The 21,027-nt window shown below is 42.9% G+C and overlaps 2 protein-coding genes across 2 annotated transcripts; both read right to left on the reverse strand.

Annotated features, from left to right (window-relative positions):
- Window positions 1–2,964: 2,964 nt before the first annotated feature.
- On the reverse strand, window positions 2,965–6,225 carry CALHM1 (calcium homeostasis modulator 1). The gene is made up of 2 exons (XM_056850300.1): window positions 5,677–6,225; window positions 2,965–3,417 (listed from the first exon to the last, which is right to left on the reverse strand). Exons 1-2 carry the CDS (start codon window positions 6,223–6,225, stop codon window positions 2,965–2,967), a joined length of 1,002 nt encoding a protein of 333 aa, XP_056706278.1.
- Window positions 6,226–11,176: 4,951 nt separating this feature from the next.
- Window positions 11,177–16,529, reverse strand: CALHM3 (calcium homeostasis modulator 3). Its single transcript, XM_056850446.1, has 3 exons — window positions 16,207–16,529; window positions 13,540–13,795; window positions 11,177–11,659 (listed from the first exon to the last, which is right to left on the reverse strand). Exons 1-3 carry the CDS (start codon window positions 16,491–16,493, stop codon window positions 11,177–11,179), a joined length of 1,026 nt encoding a protein of 341 aa, XP_056706424.1. The 5' UTR covers window positions 16,494–16,529.
- Window positions 16,530–21,027: the final 4,498 nt, after the last annotated feature.

Here is a 21,027-nt window from a genome sequence, read left to right on the forward strand (position 1 = left end):
AACTCTCCTAGAAATTATACCTGCTTTCCAGAGCATTATAGAGTGTCTGTGCAGGCATTTACTCATTTGTTGTTGTTTTTTGTAGTGGGTAATTTCCTAAGAAGAGAAGGCTATAGTAGGAAGCAGTCATCTGAACTTTCCTCTACTGAGATATGGCAGGGTTTGAGATGTGAACTTATGCTTTTGCAGGAGTTATGAATGACTCTCAAATGCATGGACATCGCTGGTCACACCACTTCATAACTTGCAGTTGAAAGTATGCCCTGGCTAAGGCTATAGTTCAGTGGAAGGAGCACCTGCTTTGCATGCCTAAGGTCCCAGGACTGGTCCCTGGCATCTATGGTTAAAAGGATCAGGAGAGCAGCTGTCAGTCACAATGCTGACTTTGATAGACCGCTGGCCTGACTCAGTTTAACAATAAATAGACTAGTACCCAACCTCTGATATAAAATTATAACAAACACAGTAGTGTATTTATACATGTATTGGTATAAACATAAGTTTACATTCAACACTATGGTTGCAAATCAATATCTATTTTACATTTGTGATGCATTTCTTACAAATACCTTCTAATATATAATACAAGGAGATATTGAAACTGTGATTTGTAAGAACTGTATCACAAATGTATCACTACTGTGAGTGTTTGATATAATTTTATATCAGAGATTGGGTACTAGTCTATATATTATTAGTACTACATATTTACTACCTGACTCCCCCTGTAATTATTATTCAAGCTGACACAGTTTAAGGCATCGTGTGTTCAGGTATCTCAACTGAAAAGTCTTGGGTTGAATCAAAGGACTGTCTTCCACTAAGAGCCATTTTCCAATGTAGGAAGAGCTTCCTCTCTTAGTGGAGCAGAGTGTTTGGATCCAAGTCCATTGTGTTGTAGGTGTTTGAGATGTGATGATTTTCACTCAGGTATGTTGTCACTTGCTGATGGAGGTCACGGAGTGCTGAGCGTGTATGCGTAGCTCACCCAAACATTGCCTAGGCTTTGTGTGGTCCTGTAATACCTGCTGAGCCTGTACAATTGTAAGTAAACAGGTGATGACAAAGGTCGCAGATTCTAAGAGGATTTGTGGTGCCAGAACCAAGGAAGGATCCGCCCGCTCCCGTTAAGCCAAAGTAACTAGAACAGAGCCAGCCACGTGGCTCCATTACATCATCAGCCACCACGTTTTTTCAGTGCGCTGGTTCTCGTGGCCAGACTACATGAGTTATAGGAGTTGTATCAGCAACCTCTCAACTTTTTTGTTTAAACTGGGGAGCAGTGAGATGGATTGTAGTGGAAGAGAAAGCAGTGCTAGTTTTTAGTTCGTTTATTGTTGTTACGGTTGTAGACCAGCACATGAAAGCAGTGCTGTTTGAACCGTTTTCTTACCTATCCAAAGCCACCTCAGATTCTTTTCCACCTGTGGAAGCAGCTAGTGTGTGTGTGGATTTGATTGGAAAATAGCCTGCCGGGGGAGGACGAAGCAGATTACAGCCCCCTCCCTTCACGTGTTTGTGTGTGTTCAAATGCTTGATGTTCCTCCATACAACACATTCCCTCCACCCAGATAATTAAATGTCAGGGGAAGGGTCCTAGCTTTCAGTGAGGCTTCATTGACAATGATGCACATATCTCATATGAATGACAGCATTCGCAATTGTGTACATCAACACTTTACCTATAGCTGCAGGCCTCCCCTTATAGCCTTGGACTTTACCCTCCTCCTGTCCTAGTGGAACTGCCATAGACACAAGTCTTCATGCTCTCTCTCCAAAGGATCCTCTCCCTGCAAAGTAGACCCACAAGACCTGGGAAGGCAGGAAGTAGCACAGTAGGATCAAGAACACCCTGATTTTGGAGAGTCCTGCCCCCATGGTCTGTTCACTTCAGCACCAACAGCCAGCTGCCTCCTGCCGGAAGGTACCCAAGAAATTATCAGAGACGAGATGACATCACAATCAATGCTTTCCCTGGACGGACTCTTCACAGTTTCACAAAAACTGCCCAGGGTAATTTGAGCAGCTGCTCTGCGTTTAACAAAGCACAGACACCATGAAATCATCCCTGGGTCAGCTGCCAATCGATTTAGCTAGGAGGCTGCTCATTTAGGCGGATTTCGTAATATCTGAAACAAGACCCTTTCCCTTCCTCCATATGCAGATGTATAATACTGCCCTGAAAACACAGTCTCTTAACTTCTGCATATCCTTCAACACATTCCTGACAGATTTTGTCATAGGGTATCATGAAAGCAGAAGAAAGAAAGAAAATCTCCCTTCTTGGTACTCAGTTTCTTGCTGGTTCGTGGTGCCCTCTAGTGACTTTGAAATACTGGTTTTCTGCTTCTGGTTTGAACCCAAAGTTGCTCAGAGTGTTCTGTTTGCCACCAAGAGACATTTGGCAATGAACAGCTATCAGTCTTGCCTGTATTGTGCCCTTTTGTGTCTTTACAACTTGTGTCTATTTTTGTGTTTTTCACACCTATTGAAGACTTGGCAGGGGACTTTTAGGTGAACTATCATTGTAATTGACCAGGATTTCCAAATCTGACTTTGACTGTACCTGCTGCTGAGGCAAAGGCAGAAGGATGATCCATCCTCCCTGGTTGAATGGGGAGACAAGCTTCCTATTCAAAGCAACCCTAAGCCTATAAGCTGTACCACTGAGCCACTTCTTGGTCTTGCCGTCAGTCCAGAATGAGTCCAGTAGCCATCTAATTTGATGTGCCTCCCAAGCATCTTCTTTCTTTCAAACCGATTCTGTTGCTGTGTACTTTCCATGTTCATTTTACTGCATTTAAGTGCTCTGCCCATACAAAAGGAATGAAGAATTCTTCTGGATAGCTGTTCTGGGTGCAACCACCACAGCATCTTACCTCCTGCAGGACTTCCTTGCTCAAAGAGCATTCCCAAGGAGCTCTCTGCAGTGATGCCTGTTTTCTGTCTGCTCCCATTCCATCCTCAGACTTTGCTGTAGTATGCAGCATACTCCCTCTTAGGCACAGGGGGGTGTATGATTTCTCCTGCCCAGCCATTCTGTAGCACCTCCTGGTTGAGGCATAGTGGGGGCTTGCATTTATGCCAGTTCTTCAGAAGTTTGTTCATAGTCCTTTGATCCATAATGCCCAATAGTTTTTCCTTCTCTTCCCCAGCTTCTGAAGGTGCTTTCTCAGGAAAGTGTGAGTGGCCCATGCTCAGGTCCTTGTTCATGCCTTCGAAAAACTGCTGGATGCAAACTTTGGCGAAGCTTTTCGCATGCTCCGTACAGGTCTCATCAAACAGCTTGCGTTCAATGTCAATGTAGTGGGACCAGTACTTGCTCTTCAAGAATGCAGCTTGAGTGAAGCAGGGGCGTAAGGATCGAACAAGGAATGCCAGCAAGGTCATCAGAAGCACAAAGGTCCAGCCCATTGCCTGAATGAGAAAACCAAACTTGTCTTAACATAGAGGGAAATGGTCAGGATAGAAATCTGCATCACTCCATATGAGACACAATATGGAATTGCAATGGTGAATTCAGAAACTTCACAATTCTGGGAATTTTAGAGCTGCTATATGCATTATAACAGTCTGGGATTTCGTTAACTGCAGCGTCTCTATCAGGCTCATGACTCAGCCATGGATGCATGGAGGCCTCATTGGTGAGAACCAGTATCTCCACACAGGCAGTCATATAATGGTGCTGAGATTTCCATGATGGACAAAACTATGAATGCAGTGAAGACTCTGGGATAATTGCATGGAGCAGCTATTATATGTGAATTGGCCCTTAGATTAATTCTGGGGTTCCTGGCTGAAAATTTATGCTCATAAATAACTTCTATGTGGAGGAGTAGGGACTTCTTGGATGCTCACCTGGCACTAGTTTTCTTGTTTTTCTGGTACCAGGTAAACACTTATTTGTTTTTCCAGGTTTTTATGGGATGGTTCTCCATTAGGGCTGCCAACCGCCAGGTTGTAGCTGGAGATCTCCCACTATTACAACTGATCTCCAGCTGATAGAGATCAGTTCACCTGGAGAAAAATGGCAATTGGACTCTATGCATTGAAGTCCCTCCCCAAACCCTGCCCTCCTCAGGCTCCACCCCAAAAATCTCCCACCGGTGGTGAAGATGGACCTAGCAACCCTATTCTCCATACCCTTGCACCCACTCATGATGCTTTGATTTTAGGCTTGCAGTTTTTAAAATAGTCTTTTTTTTATTTCCTGGTTGTATGATTTCTTTTGCTGTATTTAACCTTTATCTTATACTGTTTTAATGTTTCTGAGAATTTGATTTTTTATTATGATAATGGTGATTGTTTTATATGATATATACTGTCCCGAGAACCAGTTTTTTTTGGGGGGGGGATTATACAAATATTTAAATACTAAATCAATATACATTTCAAAATTAACTCTGAAATTCATTTTTAGTTTACTGTTAGAGATTTTCATTTTAAATTAATAAACAGAGTAATGGACACAAAGTAGTAATAGGTTTATATTCTGTAACTCACACATTTCCACATATGGAAACACTCTCCCAGCAGGAAGTCTTCAAACTTTGCCTTGATACTTGTGCTACAGAGGAAGCTGATAATAAGGGGCTTCTCCAGATTTTGCCTTGACACTAAGCAGCTGCCTCCTATGTATTGTTCTACTTTATGCTCTGTGCCTACACTCTACACATTGCACCACTAGCCTTCGAAAAAGGTGGACAATAGTATAGTTACACCTCTGCAGCAAAGACATGGCACTCTTTCCCGTTACATGTATACTAGATATTACTCTCTTTCAATTGAAATGGGGCTTGCAGGATTGTCCTAAAAAGGCTAAAAATAAAATTAAGGGATAAAATCAGTTTAGTGAAAAATAAAGACTCAGTCTGCTTTTTAATTTCAGTTCAGGCTTAGTTTGATATGTCTAAAATTGGGGGGAACGAATGGAATCTGAACCCAATCTAAAAGCTGGACCAAGCACTAGTGTGGTGGGAACACTGTGAAATCAGATTTTCTAGTGGCTTTTACATCATTCCCAGGTGAAACCTGGAAGGAATTTGCATCTTTTTAAAGATGCAGGGAACAAATATATACTGAACACAGCAACAACCGGAAGGCACTGTGTTTATCTGCCTGTCTTAGCTCTAGGTCATTAGATATAAATTTGACTGCATTTGCAAGGCAAATGAAATGTGGCAAAGTGATTTTGGAGGACAGTAAGGTTAATTACAGGAGTATTTTCTCCTTCATCTACCCTTTGTAATTCATGTCTTTTACAGAATACAACATATGGGCTTATTAGAGTAAGCAGTCAAGGTTTAGTACACTGAGGTATTATTGGATGTGTGAACTCTCTGAATGTAGAATTGGCATGCTGTAACAATAGGTCGAGAAGAGCAACAGCTTATTTTCTGTGAAGATGGATCTTAAAGAGAGTGGGAACAGCAACTGCGTGTCCCCCCTGTGTGTGTGTGTCCCCCCCCCCCCCATATAGCCGTAAAGAATTACAGCTTGCCCTTGGCAGTCGGGGTGATTGTCTCTTATGGAACACGCTAACGTGATATATAACTACAAACAAGCAACATTGCCTTACCAATCTGATTTCTCATTCTCTTGAATCAAGCATAATGTCAGCTTCCTAATTGCAAATTAGTTAAAAAGGCTATTCCTGCAATCATTGTTTTTGCTTACCTGGGAAACACAGCGCAGGTACCTGATTGCCACTTCTCTGGCTATAAGCTCATGTCCACTGTAAATTTCTGTGCAGGGAATCTGGGCAAGAATCCTCCTCATTGCCTTCTCAGATAGGCCTGTGTAGCTTTCATTCCCCAGCTTCTCTATGGGCACAGAGGTGCAGAAGGCACACACAAAGCACTCTCCATCAAGCAGCGTGACGGAAATCCAGACAGCAGGAGCGATCATGGCCCGCTGGGCCATGGAACAGAACATGTAACGCAAGACGGCCGGGTCTTTCTGGCGTTTCCCGGTGGGTCTTTTCCATTCTTCAGCTAACATGGAGACGTTGTTGTTCATCACGAAGCCCAGTAAGAACAGAACGAGAGGTGGCACAAACAGGATACCCATCCCATAGGCCAGATTGTAGCCTGGTAAACATGGGCACTTGAAATCAAAAGCCACATACAGCTGTGCACTGGCAAGTGCCATGATGCCACAGATGCCATTCATGAATGACTCCTGGTTGGACTGGAGGAACTGGAAGATCATTCGGAATTTATCCATTCTGACTGTCACTTTCGGAACACTTTTACCACAATAAAAGTAGAGCTCTTGTTCCTTTTTTCTTCTTCTTGAAACAAAGTTTAAAACAAACTTCAGTATTGCCTGGCCACTGTCTCTCTTAATTCCAGCTTTTGCAACTACCTAGACAATGTTTTCTCCCATTTCCTCCTTGCCACTTAAAGAAAACTGTTATCTTTACCTTACTAGTGAATCTCTGCTCCTCTCAGCTTGATTTGGTCTGTGTTGTATTTCCTCCTGTGGAAAGTTATTAGTGTGTCATCATAAGTGTCTTGGTTTGGGACATCTGACACATGTCTCTTTGAGAAGGTCATCTCTCTCTCTCTCTTTAAAACCTTGGATCCTTGATGATGGTGCGTGTTTGTGGAAACAGAGGTTCTGACTAGTTCTTCAGAATGTATAGCAGGCAGTCTTTATTCCGAACAGGAGGAATGTCTGTGATTTCTGTGAGTCTGTTTGCAAATGCAGCATGCTCCTCCCACAGCCCTCAGAAAACAGGGGACAGCTGTGCCCCACCTTTGTAAGCTTACCTGGGAAAGAAAAAGGAGATCAAGTATGCAAAGATCAATGTGGGTGGGATCCATGCTGTGGAAGGACCTGTGGGAAGCCAAAAAAGAATACAGGGATTTTGTTACCCCTCTTTCCTTTTGCTGTTTTTGAAATTCCAAAATCCATCTCTACATTGTGCTTTGGGTGGGGCTGTGTTTTATAACTCAGGAGAGGCATTTCTTTTCAGGCCACAACGTGCTACATCTGTACTGTACGGGGACTGCTTCTTCTTTTGCATGGCACGAAAGCAACTCTTTCAGCACACCGATGGAGGATGATCTGGCTAGCATTGTTAAACTGCACCATAGCAGAACCCCCCCCCCCCCAGTTTCTGTCTGGCTGGTAGCTAGGGTTGCCAGCTCTGGGTTGGGAAATACCTGGAGATTTTGGCAGTGGAATCTGAGGAGGGCAGGGTTTCGGGAAGGGAGGGATTTCAATGGAGTATAATGCCATAGAGTACATTTTCCAAAGCAGCCATTTTCTCCAGGTGAATGGATCTCTGTCACCTGGAGATCAGTTGTAATCCCAGGAGATCTCTAGCCTACTGGTTTGGCAACCCTACTGGTAGCATTGCCATGAACACTGCCTTATTCTCTTCTTGGAATTGCCTTATTTAAATCAGGAGCTGATGTTGTAAAGCTTCATCCAATGAAGGCTAGGATTACCAACCTCAAGGTGGGACTTGGAGATCTCCTAGAATTGCAACTGATGTCCAGCGATCAGTTCCCCTGAAAAGAATTGCTGCTTTGGAGGGTGAACTTATAATAAATTGCTATTACTGTTTACTATAAACAAACAAACAAACATAAATAAAAATGAAATCCTCATGAATCACTGAGGTCAGAGTTACAGAATAACATTACGGGTGATCTATAAAATAATGTAATCATTCTTTAACGTTGGAAATTGTAGCACTTTTACAAGCATTAAATAAAACCAGAGGTACAAGTGATTGTTCTAGTGTTAGCAGCAAGTTTCTGCTGCAAACTCATGTCCGGCACCACAGCCTTACTTAATAACCAAACCACCTTTTCTTCATTTTGCATTTGTACATTTCCGCTGTGTTTAAGAGTTTAAAAATATCCCTCCATGGAAATCAGTATGCAAATTGGACACTCAACTAACTCAACAGCAGCCCACTTATTAGAAAAATAGTCAATTTGATTAAAGTGAGTGGTGAATATGGAAGATCAGATTCTTAGGGCACTTTCACACATGCTGAATGATGCACTTTCAATGCACTTTAATGATCATTTGCAAGTGGATTTTGCCATTTCATACAGTAAAGTCCAGCTTCAAAGTGCTTTGAAAGTGGGTTGAAAGTGCATTATTTGGCATGTGTGAAAGTGCCCATTATATCTTTAGTCTCAATTTAATATTAAATTAAATCAGTTTCCCAATATAAGAGGAAGGTTATATGTGAACAATTGTTAGATAAGCATTGTTGTAAATTAACACAGAGACGCTGCAGTTTAAAATGCAGAAATCCACATTTGTTCTCTTTGAAAGTTACAATGTGCTTCATCTTGTTACCTTTAATCCCATGTACATATTCAGAGCAGCAAAGGATAGACATCAATGAGATCAGTCTAATTTAGGGATTCCCCCCATTTTAAAAACATAGAGATTCATTTGATAGGTTTAGCTGTCAGTAACATTAATAACATTCAGCTAAAGGAAATAGGTGTGCCACAGGATCTGATTGTTTTGATGTGCAACCTCTACTCCAGACAAGAGGCTACTGTTAGGACAGAATATGGCGAAACAGAATGGTTTCTAATTGGCAAAGGTGTCAAACAAGGATGTATTTTATCTCCCTGTCTCTTCAATCTATATGCAGAACATATCATAAGGAAAACTGAATTAGATTTAGATGAAGGTGGAATGAAAATTGGTGGGAGGATCTACAACTGCCCAAGATCTGCATAGCGACCATTGCCCATTGTTTCTACCCACTTAAGCTGTATCTATTAATCATCAGTATTGCATCCTCCACTGATCTAAACACCCAAGAAAGGGATATACAAATGCTTTCACCATTACAACGAATGATAAACATATAGATATATATGTAGAAAGGCCAACCCTTTTCCACATTATCTCCCACATATTCTTCTTTCTTCTGTTTGTGAAATCACTGATAGGCTTTCCCCGCAATCTTTATTGATGTAATGGCCTTTTGTTCTGTGGTGGCCAAAGGGAAGTGCCCTCAGTCAGCGGGAAGGGGTGGAAAACTCCCAGAATGGGGTGGGAGAAGAGACTACAGCAGCAGCAGCTGATTTTGGTATGAGTGCTACAGCTCACCTGATTATGCTCAGCCATGACTTTGGCAATGGGCGACAAGGCTGTGAACAAAGCTCTGAAGGAAAGTTAACCTTTCCCATGAGGTTGTGGTGTTGAGCCAGTATTGAGCGGGTGCGGGCTGACTGCTCAAAGAAACACAGCAAAAAACTTTCCAGATAAAAAGAGTTTATTTAGCAACAAATACCGAAAGCACAGGTGTCAATGGACTCAGGCAAAACACAAAGGAAAAGAGCAATAAAAACATAAATGCATCAGACTAGCTCAATACGCCCTGGCCTGGATAGCCCAAACCTTATCTAAAATCCAGTTTTCCTCCTTGCTCCTCCAGTACGTCGGGGCAGAACAAAGAGCCTGTTGCTGGGTGGTACTTTTGTATATTATTTGAATTATAGAACCCATTGGATTATTTCCAGTGGGAAATTGAGAAAGGGGTCAGGCAGATTCCAGCCTAGAAGAGGTGTTGTGGACTATTTGCTGTGGTCCATACTAGCTGGCCAAGGCTATTCTGTTTAGCAGACTTGCCAGACTTTTGAGTGCCTATGCTATACATCACTGGATGGTCTTCCTGCCCGCTGCAGCAACGTCATAGGGCTTTGAGACACATAAATACAGCTCCATTTGAGACGCAGAAGAATGGGATTTGGGGGAGGGGGATGGGCCCATCACTACATGGCCTTCCATTTCCCCCCATTAATTCAGCTCAGCCACACCACACTTCTCACACCATGTTTTTCAGACTCTTTATTTATTGCACAGCACCACAAAAATTGCTTCATTCCATGTCTTGGCTTTAAAGTGTTATCCCCAAGTTCCAAGGTATGGAGTTAAGCTATTTGGTTAAAGAAGATTGTGGGTTCAAGAGCCAGTGGTTAACTGAAAGTTAACGAAAATAGAGTGGATATCTGAACAGTTTTTCTATTAGTGGTGTAAAACAACCTAATGCATTAGTACCTTACCGTTAGTACTTACCCAACCATGGAGAATAGCATCTACAACCAGATAACTGGACATGTCCCTACAAAACAGAGCTGCTAAGGTACCACTGTTGTGCACAGGAGATCCTTGAAGAACTTAAATGTAAGAGTATCATCCAACTGTGCACACTAGAAGTGCGCACTACCTGCAATCTTCCCAATAAGTAGGCCTACCGTTTTTTCTGAAATTGCGCACCAATCATATTTTTATCTTCAGTATATGTGATCATGAAAAGTTTACTGTGATCATGAAAAGTATACTGTGTACTGAAGCAGAAAATATGTGTGGTGCCCATTTCAGATGAAATGGCGATTGTAGGTAGCAGGAGGATCATGGGTAGTGTGTATTCCTGATATGTGCAGTTGGTAGGCCCAGGACATGTGATTATAACATCTGAAAAGGTCTACTGTTGTGCTATGCTGCCTATTTACCCAGATCTCTCCTTTTTCTAGCTTGAACAGGAACTAGTTATTTGAAGATACAAGGCAGACAAAAGAGACTCATGAGACTCCAAAAATCTCAGCTGGATTTTTGGAAATTAGTTCTTTCTATTGAAGATTACATACAAACCATTATGCGTTAGTGATATTTTATTCTCTTCCTGATCATTTGATCTCCTATGCACACCTTTGCTGTGCAGAGTTGCCAACGGTTTTGTTTTTAACTAGCTTCTGTCTTGTGCAGATATTCACGTTTTGCTACTCCGTGCCATAAAGAGCACTCATGCTTATTCAGCTTATGTTAAAGGCCCATAAAGGGCCAGTGTGGTGTGGTGAGAGCAACCATGCTACACTGGTTACTGTCTCAGACTAGGACTAGGGAGACCTGAGTTCCAGTCCCCGCTCTGCCATGGAAAATTGCTCGGTGATCTTGGGCCAGTCGCTCTCATCTTAACTTGCTTTGTGGGGTCGTTGTGTCATAAAATAGAGAAGGGGAGAATGATGTTGTAAGAAGCTTTGGATCCCCAGTAGGGAGAACAGTAGGATATAAATTAAATAAGACCACCAGGCTATTCCCTCCCCCGCCCCGATCAACTTAGCCTATTTCTAAGGGACGTTATATGGACTTTGTGAGAGAGGTCCACATTAATGTTGCCAGTTTCCTGTTAAACATCTGTATGTCTTGTAGCTGTAGTCCCTGGCTGGGGATGCCACCTATCAGTCATGGAGTCTACCAAATGCGTAGATGTCCTCTCTGTGCTCAGGCATTGCCGCTGGGTTGTTTGGCTCAGATCCAGCTGGGGCTTCCTGTAGTACCATGACTGAAGGAGCTTGTTCATCTGCTCCTCATTGGTGATCCCTCGCAAGTGATCTTTCCCCCCTTCTTTACCTTCCTCTTCTTCTTTATGGGCATTAAACCTCCTTAGCTTGATTTCTTTCTGCATGCTTTCAAAGAAATGGAGGATGCACTTGTGTGCAAAGTCTCGAGCATGCTCACAGCAAGTTTCATCAAATATCTTTTGCTCGATATCAATGTAGTTACTCCAATAGCGAGTTTGCAGGAAGGCAGCTTGATTAAAGCAGGGCCTGAGAGACCGGGCAAGGAAAGCTACCACGATAAGGGTCAGCAGTATACTCCAGCCAAGAGCCTAGAGGGCAAAGGGAATATAAGCAGAGGCCTAAGAATTTTATAACGAAAAACAAAACATAATCCAGTCTCAACAAAGCAAACAATATTTAAGAGAACATCAATTTTCTATTGCTAGAATATCATGGAATAATAACCTTACAGAGACCCTGGTAGTCCCTTCCAACTCTATGGCCATTTTTGCATGGTCAATTTTGATGCTCGCTCAAAGCTTTTTTTTTTAAATGCGACTTTAAAAATGCCTATTCACAGTCCTGATGCAAAAGGAGAAATTCCACCCTCCCCACTCACCTGCTCCTTTGTTCCTGTTTGCATGGCCATTAGCATGTGCATAGCTAACGCGCCTCTGTTGCTTTGCATAGTTCCTTGAGGGGGATTCTTCGCGGCAAACAACAAAGGTTGCGTTAAATGGGCTCTTTACTAATGCGAAGCAGGTATGTGCTGGGCAGTCACTTCTGGAATGACAGTTCAGCGTGCAAAATTAAAAAAAATATGCTGGGCAACTCAGCCTGGAAGGCGCTGCTAATTACCATGCAAAAATGGCCTATGATTCTATGATCTCTGATCCTCTAGTCCAATTCTCTGGAGTAGCAGAATCCTGCAGATTTCTTTTAGTTAATATTTGTTGATTTAGTGATAGTTAAAATTTATTTAGTGCAAGGAACTGTACAGATCACACAAGGTATGTGGTCCCTGCATAAAAGGACTGTAGTGGGACAAAATCAGGGGTGTGCAGAAGATCAGTCAGTAGTAGGGTTGCCAACTTCCAGGTACTAGCTCGAGATCTCCTGCTATTACAACTCATCTCCAGCCAATAGAGATCAGTTCACCTGGAGAAAATGGCCGCTTTGGCAATTGGACTCTATGGCATTGAAGTCCCTCCCCTCCTCAAACCCCACCCTCCTCAGGCTCTGCCTCCAAAAAACCCTGCCGGTGGCGAAGAAGGACCTGGCAACCCTACATGGCAGACATGGGGAAGACACGAGGATGTTTGGGCCTTTCTCTCTGTGACCATTGGGTAACATGATGGTTGTTATATCTAATGGTATTCAGGAGAATATTCTGAGGATGGGCCAGATGCTTTTGAAGAACTGACTTATTCCTATTTCAGTAAAATGCCACTCTTGCATGGTGGAACTGTAAAAATTTTTAAAATTTTTGGGGAAAAGTATTGAATGAAAGTAATAATTTGATTAACTCTAAAGTGAAGAAAGATCCTTCCTTTTGTTTATTGGGTATACCTAAAGATAAATTAGACAGAAGTGATATATGTCAATATAGTTTTGCAGCAGCAAGAATCACAATAGCTAAAACCTGGAAGCAAGTAAATAAACCTTCAATTATTGCCTGGAGAGAGAAATTATGGATGTATATGCAAATGGCCAAATTAACAGAGTCCTTACATGGGAAGGATATGGAAGATTTCAAGAAAACATGGTCAAAGGCCATCGCATATTGGGACAAACTGGCGAAAATGAATTTTACTAATTTAGTTAATGAGTTATAGATAATTGGTTAATAGTTTTTATAATGTTATTACTATACTTATTTTTTAAACTGTCATAACACTTCTCCGGAAGTTCATCATGGTGATGGGACACTGTATTAAGGTGGGTGGTGGTTTTTTCAGGGCACTGTGAATTTTGTAACTTTTTACTATAATAAGTAGTTTTAACAGTTAAGTAAGTGCTCTTTTGTATTTTCTTTTTCTTTTTATTTGTATGTTTTGTTTTGCTTTATGTTATAAAAATAATAAAAATTTATATATATATATAAAAAAAAAAGTAAAATGCCACTCTCAGGCACTAAAACAGACAGATGATCCCAAGTGGCTCTATGGAACTGCAACAGATAGAAGCCTTATCAAATCTTTTCATTTACCTGTGACCAGCATCTGAGGTACCTGGACACTGCTTTGCGTGAAGTGTTGTTCCTTATGAGCTCATCTTCCTTGCAAGGGATCTTCGAGAGCAACAACTGCACATGGGCAGGGGTAATGTTGGCAAAACCCGAAAACTTATCAGGGTCAACAGAATTGCTGAAGGCACAGACAAAGCACTTCCCATCAAGGAGGGTGACTAGGATCCAAACAATGGGTGCAATCATAGCCCGTTGCACGATGGAGGAGCAAATGTACCTGTGTGTTGGACAGAGAAGCATTAATTGACCTGGTGTCTCTGAAGAAGAGGCTGGAGGTTTCTGTTTGGTAAACTAATTCACTTAGCACAAGCAAAAACAGATGTGAGAAAATCATATTTCCATGAGCCATAACTCTTTAAAGGACATTACTTGGCAAAGATCATAATATGGTTGTTAGAACTTAAAAAGGTAAAAGGAAATAATCAAGGTTGTATAGATTGCAGTCCTGGGCTAAACTGCTCCATTGATAAGAGTAAGAATAACAGAAAGATATGATAGCTACACATTAAATCACAAATTGATTCCGAAAAAGGGAGGCAGTATTTATTCTCTTGCATAATACCGAAACCCCATAAAACCTGGATAAAATGAAAACATTCCCCCCATAACACTATTAATCTTTGGAACTCACTGGTATGTGGAGATGACCAATAGTATGACTAGGTTTAAAATGGGTTATTAACAAGAGATGGCTCCAGACCTTATGATCAAGCTGCAGCAACAGGTGTACAAGTGGCTTGCACATCTGCTTTTCACACAGGGAAACCTTTGCAGATAGATCTACCAAATATGTATTCAGATTATGCACACACATGAAGCTGCCTTCTACTGAATCAGACCCGTGGTCCATCAAAGTCAGTATTGTCCACTCAGACTGGCGGCGACTCTTCAGGATCTCAGGCAGAGGTCTTTCACATCACCTACTTGCCTAGTCCCTTTAACTGGAGATGCCGGGGATTGAACCTGGGACCTTCTGCATGCCAAGCAGATGCTTTACCACTGAGCTACAGCCCCTCCCCTTCGGCAAGCTCTTACTTAGAACTATAAGTTCTCTTTATGGACATTAGATCAGATTTTCATAAACGGAAGTGTGAAAAGTGGATGCATAAATCACTGGAATCTCACTGAATCATAACATCTGAAACCATCCTCATTACGGCATACAACTTGTATTAGGCCATAAGAAACGGGAAGGGCCTTCAGAATTAGTTACTATGCTCTAATATACAGCTTCTAAAGCTTTGTGGATTTAGAAATGAGTGTGTACACTAGATAGATTGTGTGTGTGTGTGTGAGCATATTAACATAGAAATTTCACAGCCTATACAAGACACTCCTGATCTTTTACACTAAGAACTGAACTCCGTATTACCTTGGTAAATGTGTTTTGGGCCATTTATGCATGGCTGTTTCCTCGTGGTCACCCTGCTGACTACTTCGAGGCTTTGCTTTCATTATGCATGCATTGTTCAACTGTCAGAGGTCACCTCACTCTCCCTGCGCATTTCCGTGCATTTGGCCTGCGTTTTCTGGATTTGTGTTTAGCCAGCATCCAGAAAATGCAGGGGAAACTCGTGGAAACGCACAGGGAGAGCGAGGCGACCTCTGATGGTTGGAAAATGTATGCATAATGAAAGCAAAGCCCCCAAGTAGTTGGCAGGGTGACCACAAGGAAACAGCCATGCATAAATGGCCTTCCTTGCTAAGATTCATTACCAGATGAACAAGAACCTGGTCATCCATCTAGCCACAAATCTGAGTAGTACAGCACAAGAGCGGGTATTCCTACTTCCCTCTTCCCATGCTATAGGGGAGAATTTGGGCAGGATACTTGGTTTACACTATTTTACAAGCTACTAGGGCTTTAAATAGGCCATTTCCCCCTCCCTTCCCCTCCTCTCGCTTTCCTTTGGTTTTTTTCTCTCTTTAACTGCCCTTCATCATTTTCCTGGAGAGAAACAGATATTCTCAGTCCTTGTCAGGCTGTTTGCCACTTCTTTTAATTTGTAAAGTAATGTTTCTCTGCATATCTAAGGAATCTCCCAGTGGTAATCTGAAGGCATTTTGCTGCCTGAGAGCCCTCCTTCTATGTTCCCCCACAACTCAGGGAAGGGGTTATTTTATCTTCCCCTGTCCTTGCTGTATGGGAGTGCTGGGAGTGGAATGGGGAATGCGTACTTCTCATCCTCTAGAGCTTGAGCAGATCATGCTAAATTGCCCACAACACTCTGTGGCTCCAGAAGAGCAAGGTGCCTCTCAGTCCTCATCAGTCTGTCTGGGGTTTTCTTGTTTTCAGTTTGCTGGTGCGTCTTCTGAGTATGCCTTCTCTGTGGGTGCCCCCCATTTTTTGCCCAGCTGATAGGCATACATCCATGAACTTCAGCATTAGAGGGAATGACGATAAAATGGGAATTATAACAGTTCACATGAAGCAAGATTAAGACTGCTAAATCACTTTGAAAATTAAAAGTTCGATATGAATTCTAAATTGATCCTAAATGGTTAACTTAAAGGAATTTAAGATTCCACAAATTACGGAAAAAATAATGGGGGGAAAAGAGAGCGGACACGACAGGTAAGGAAACCATTTTGTTTAAAGTTATTTACATGTTGACTGAAATCCCCCACCTGATAATAGCCATGTTCTTCTTTCTGTTCCCAGTGGGTCTCTTCCACTCCTCGATGGCCACCACACACTGTCTGTTGACAATGAGACCACAGAGCAACAGGATCACAGGCGGTACAAACATTATCCCCAAGCCATACGCCATATTGTATTGGGGGAGGCAGGGACAGTTGAAGTCAAAGGAGGTGTAAATCTTGACACTAGCCAGTGCAAGAAGCCCGCAAATCCCATTCATCACCGATTCTGAATTAGACTGAAAGTACTGGAAGATCATTCGGAACCGATCCATGGTGCTGTGTGTGCTGCAGGGCTTTCCTCTCAGGGTTTCTACGTTTGTTTCAGGTTGAAGTACTGACTGGTCTTCGTGTTGGCAGCGTTCTTTGGCACTGTTTCAGCAAGCTCCCTTTGGTCTGTTTAGATCAAAGTTGGGAAGACAATAGGCAGAAAGAGCAAACAGTATTGTAGTAAATTCTGTACAGATGGCCTTTTCACTTCTCCTGTGTCCCATTCACATCAACATTGCTGTCTTTGTTGTAACCTTCTTGGCTTCATGTTCAGATTCTTCCTTATTCAGTACTCTTTGGTGGAACTGGTCCGGCTGTGCTTCTTATCCACATGCTGTGGAATTGGGATGGAGACTCACAGTTTAGTTGTCCTGCTTTTAAAAGTGTTTCTCTGGTCCCCCCTTTTTTTTACAACCACAGATCTCTTTTGTATGTCAAGCAGCTGTTGCCTGCAGGTACAGCACAGTATTTATTCTCATGCGTGGAGACTATAGTTGGTGCACCACAGAGAATGAAAGTCACAGATTCAGACAGCCAGAAGCTATTCTGTTTCTCCCCCTCCCTCTCCCAGGCACAGACTCCCTGTGCTGTCCAATGATGAATCATCACTGGTGACTGTGAAAAACCAGGCTAGTCAAATGAGATAACTTGTTTACAGATCTCCTCCCTGGTGCTTCTCATTAGGAGAGGCAGCTTCAATGCAGCAGTTCTTATGTTGGGTGGAAGAAAATATAGAGGACTGGGAGACACTAAAAACAGGGCTCTGTTTTCCCCCCCTTACATTGTCATTGCTATATGGTCCCATACTATATTTTCTCAAGTTTCTCTGCCAGAAATCTGCTTCATGTGGTTGCCTGACAGCTATGTAAGACTCTGGTGATGGGACAACATGAGAAAGTTTTGTTTGCAGTGTGAGATCCATGGTCTCACCTGAATATCACATAATACAGGGGTAGGGTGGTGCAACATGGTATGGCTGCTTCTGGTAGACACGGACTGCTTTTGGATTCTAAAGAAACTTAGAAGGATATGATTCCAGGTCTTACATGAGGCCCATGGAGAAATATGGAGCTCTACTGTGCTGGGAGTTGGGCCCACAAGCATCATACACTAAACATTATTTTGGAAGCATGCAAGAGTGATGCTTCTAACAGATTCTAAAGCCTTGTCTTGCAGCTTGCAGGACTACACCATGGCAATTAGGAGTGGCAACCTTTGGCTCACACATAACTCTGGCAACCTTTGGCTCACACATAACCTTTGGCTCACACATAACCCTTAATATTTTGATTGCCTTCTCCCACCATTCAAAAAATGGTTCTTTGCTGAAGAAATTTTCTATTAGCACTACTACTGTCACACTTGGTTATGATGCTAGGGTTACCAACCTCCAGGTACTAGCTGGAGATCTCCTGCTATTACAACTGATTTCCAGCTGATAGAGATCAGTTTACCAGGAGAAAATGACCGCTTTGGCAATTGGACTCTATGGCATTGAAGTCCCTCCCCTCCCCAAACCCCGCCCTCCTCAGACTCTGCTCCCAAAACCTCCTGCCGGTGGCGAAGAGGGACCTGACAACCCTATATGATGCATATAATAATATAATATAATCATGTTTACAGTGGCTTGCTTCATAGACCATTCTTTCTAAGGGCTCTGTGAAATCCAGATCATACTGAAGATTTAGAAATATTTTATTGGGGGCAGGCATTCTATTGCAGAAACAGCAAATATTTTCCACTGACTTCTTTGACTTAGGATTTGAAAGACCTCAATATGGCCTACTTGTAATCTCGTTTATAAAATTTTGTAGCCCACCTGCACCCAAAAGTTAATTTAAAGCTGCCTTGCACAAAGTAAGTAGTCTAAAACTCAATTTAAAGCACAATGAATGCTAAAACCAATCAGCTTTAGCCATTTAAACCATTTCCAGTATTATTTACCAAAGATGCTCAGGCTTAGCCTTTGATCAGCCTCTCTGGAGAGAGAGAGACCTGAGCACATGAAGCTGTTTTGTACAAAGTCTGATCATTGTTTCATATGGTCCAGGATCATCTACTGTAACTGGGATCAGCACTCTAAGATGTTGGGCAAACGTTTTGCCCAGTCCTTTTACCTGAGATCCTTTCAGTCACATGAGACATGGTTGAATCTAATACCTTTTATATGCAAAGCATGTACTCTACCACTGAACTTTCCCTTATTTTACAAAGAGAAGAATAGAGTGGATTTTCTAAACCACATCATATGTAATTGTTGAAAAGCAACAGATCCGTCAAGTAACATGAACATCAGCCAAACTGCTAAAACATCTATTTGGATTTTTAACCACCACACTCCAAAGAAGAATTCTGTATACAGCAAAAGCTTCTTTAATCTATTTTCCTATTCCTAGTCTTGTTTGTATTATTATATATTATCAATTTGTTTCAACTGTATCTGTTCAAAAAGTTATTTTTCAAGATTACTCAGGCTCTAGTTTATGGAAGAGAACAAGTTAAACAATTTAGTATATTCTGACCTGGAGGGCCCAGGAGAGCCTGATCTTGTCAGATCTTAGAAGCTAAGCACAGTTGGCCCTGGTTAGTACTTCGATGGGAGACTATCAATGACACCCAGAATTGCAATGCGGAGGCAGGCAATGGCAAACCACCTCTGTTGTCTGCCTTGAAAACCTATGGGTTTGTCATAAGTCAGCTGTGACTTGATGACACTTTTTACCATCAAACAGTATTTTGAAGCGAAATTGTCTCAGTGACAATTACCATTTTACATGGATCCGGCTCAGCCACAAGGTGGCGATGTTGAGCTTTCAGTTTTGAGCTAGTTATATTCTACAAGCCTTATTAATAACAAGGGAACTACTCACATTTACCTGCAACGGTTCTGGTTTTTTGGTCCCTCTCCTTAGTCCCTATTTCTGTCCCTATTTCACCGTCAAGATTTTTTGATGTCTTTTATCATGTTTGTTATTGTGAGTTGCCATTCTTCAAGTTTTGATGCCTTTTCACAATCTCTATAAACTAAAGCTCTGAGTTGGGGGGCGGGGAGAGGATGCATTATGTCTTGTGTGCACCTTCTTAAACACTAAGGCACCGTGTAGTGCACAAGGTTCAAACACTTCCTTTCCTTTTTTGCTCAGCATTGGACAGGCTAATGCAGAGTAAAGAACCTTCAACAAAGTGCAGTCGGGGGTTATAAGGAAAGGAAAGATTCAGGCAAAGGGGTGACAATAAGGATGTTACAATTATGTAAGGATCTTTATTTTATTCGCTAAAAACGTTCACCAATTCAAGAGGACCTGTGGTCAATTTCAATAACGCAGACAGTGAATTTTCTCTGTATGTAAAGGTAGTCCTCTGTTCAAGCACCAGGTCATTCCTAACCCATGGGGTGACGTCACATCCCGACGTTTCCTAGGCAGACTATGTTTACAGCAGGGATGGGGAACCTCAGGCCCGGGGGCCATATGCGGCCCCCGAGGACATTTTTTGTGGCCCTTGGGAGCTCTGGGGCACAGGGCGGCCCTCCCTGAGGGTGTTCCTGGGGCCATGGCTTGCAGGGACGCTGCGGAGCCCTTTGGACCTCCTCTCGCAGACTGACGGCTGTTGGTCGACGAGAGGAGAGGGAGGGACGCTTCCCCCAAGGCTGCCCCCTATAGCTGCAGTGTGCAGGAACGCTGGGGCACACTGTAAGCCCCTCTTGCTGCCTGTCAGCTGTTGAGCAGCGAGAGGGAGGGGGGGGAAAGAGGCCCATGGCTCCCAGCGGCAGAGCATGCGCGCAGGAGCCGATTGGGCTTTGGGGGGCCTTTTGTGGACTCTGGGGGTGGGAGGGCATGGAGCCTGGGGCCAGGTCGCGTGGGGCCGGCGTGTGTGTGTGGGTGTGGGGGGGAAGGCTTTTCTCTCTCCCTCTCTTTCTGTCTCTTTCTTTGTCTGTCTCCCTCCGTCCTTTTCTTTCTCCCCCTCTTTCCATTTCTTTCTCCCTCTCTCCTTTTTCCTTTCTCTGTTTTCCTTCCTTCCTCCCTTGCTGATCGACTGCGGGCTGCGCCCCCCGCGCCTCGTTTGCTCGGGCCCACTGCTGGCCTCCCTCCCGCCTGGGAGGGGGGGAGGAGCGAGGGCGCCCTCCAGGCCTTCTCTGCGTGGCCTCCCCTGGGGTTGCCAACCTCCAGGTGGTGGCCGGAGACCTGGCAACCCTAGCCTCTCCCCCCCGCACCGGGAGATCTACACCTGGTATGGCCCCCAAATGATGTTATAAATGTGCAAATGGCCCTTGACAGGAAAAAGGTTCCCCACGTCTGGTTTACAGGGTCGTTTTCCATTGCCTTCTCCAGTCGTCTACACTTTACCCCCAGCAAGCTGTGTGTAGGCATCCCATTATTGTCCATTTACTGAAAATACTCTGATGTAGACATAGTTAGGTCCTAGATCTGAATTATCTGTCAGTAAGTAACCAAAGCTTTAATCAGAAACATATATAACTTTATTTCTCTTCTTGGATGATCAAGGCACTATGAGTTCTCTTTTGGGAGAAACCTCTAT

This window comes from Euleptes europaea, chromosome 5 (assembly GCF_029931775.1).
Source record: "Euleptes europaea isolate rEulEur1 chromosome 5, rEulEur1.hap1, whole genome shotgun sequence".
NCBI lineage: Eukaryota > Metazoa > Chordata > Lepidosauria > Squamata > Sphaerodactylidae > Euleptes > Euleptes europaea.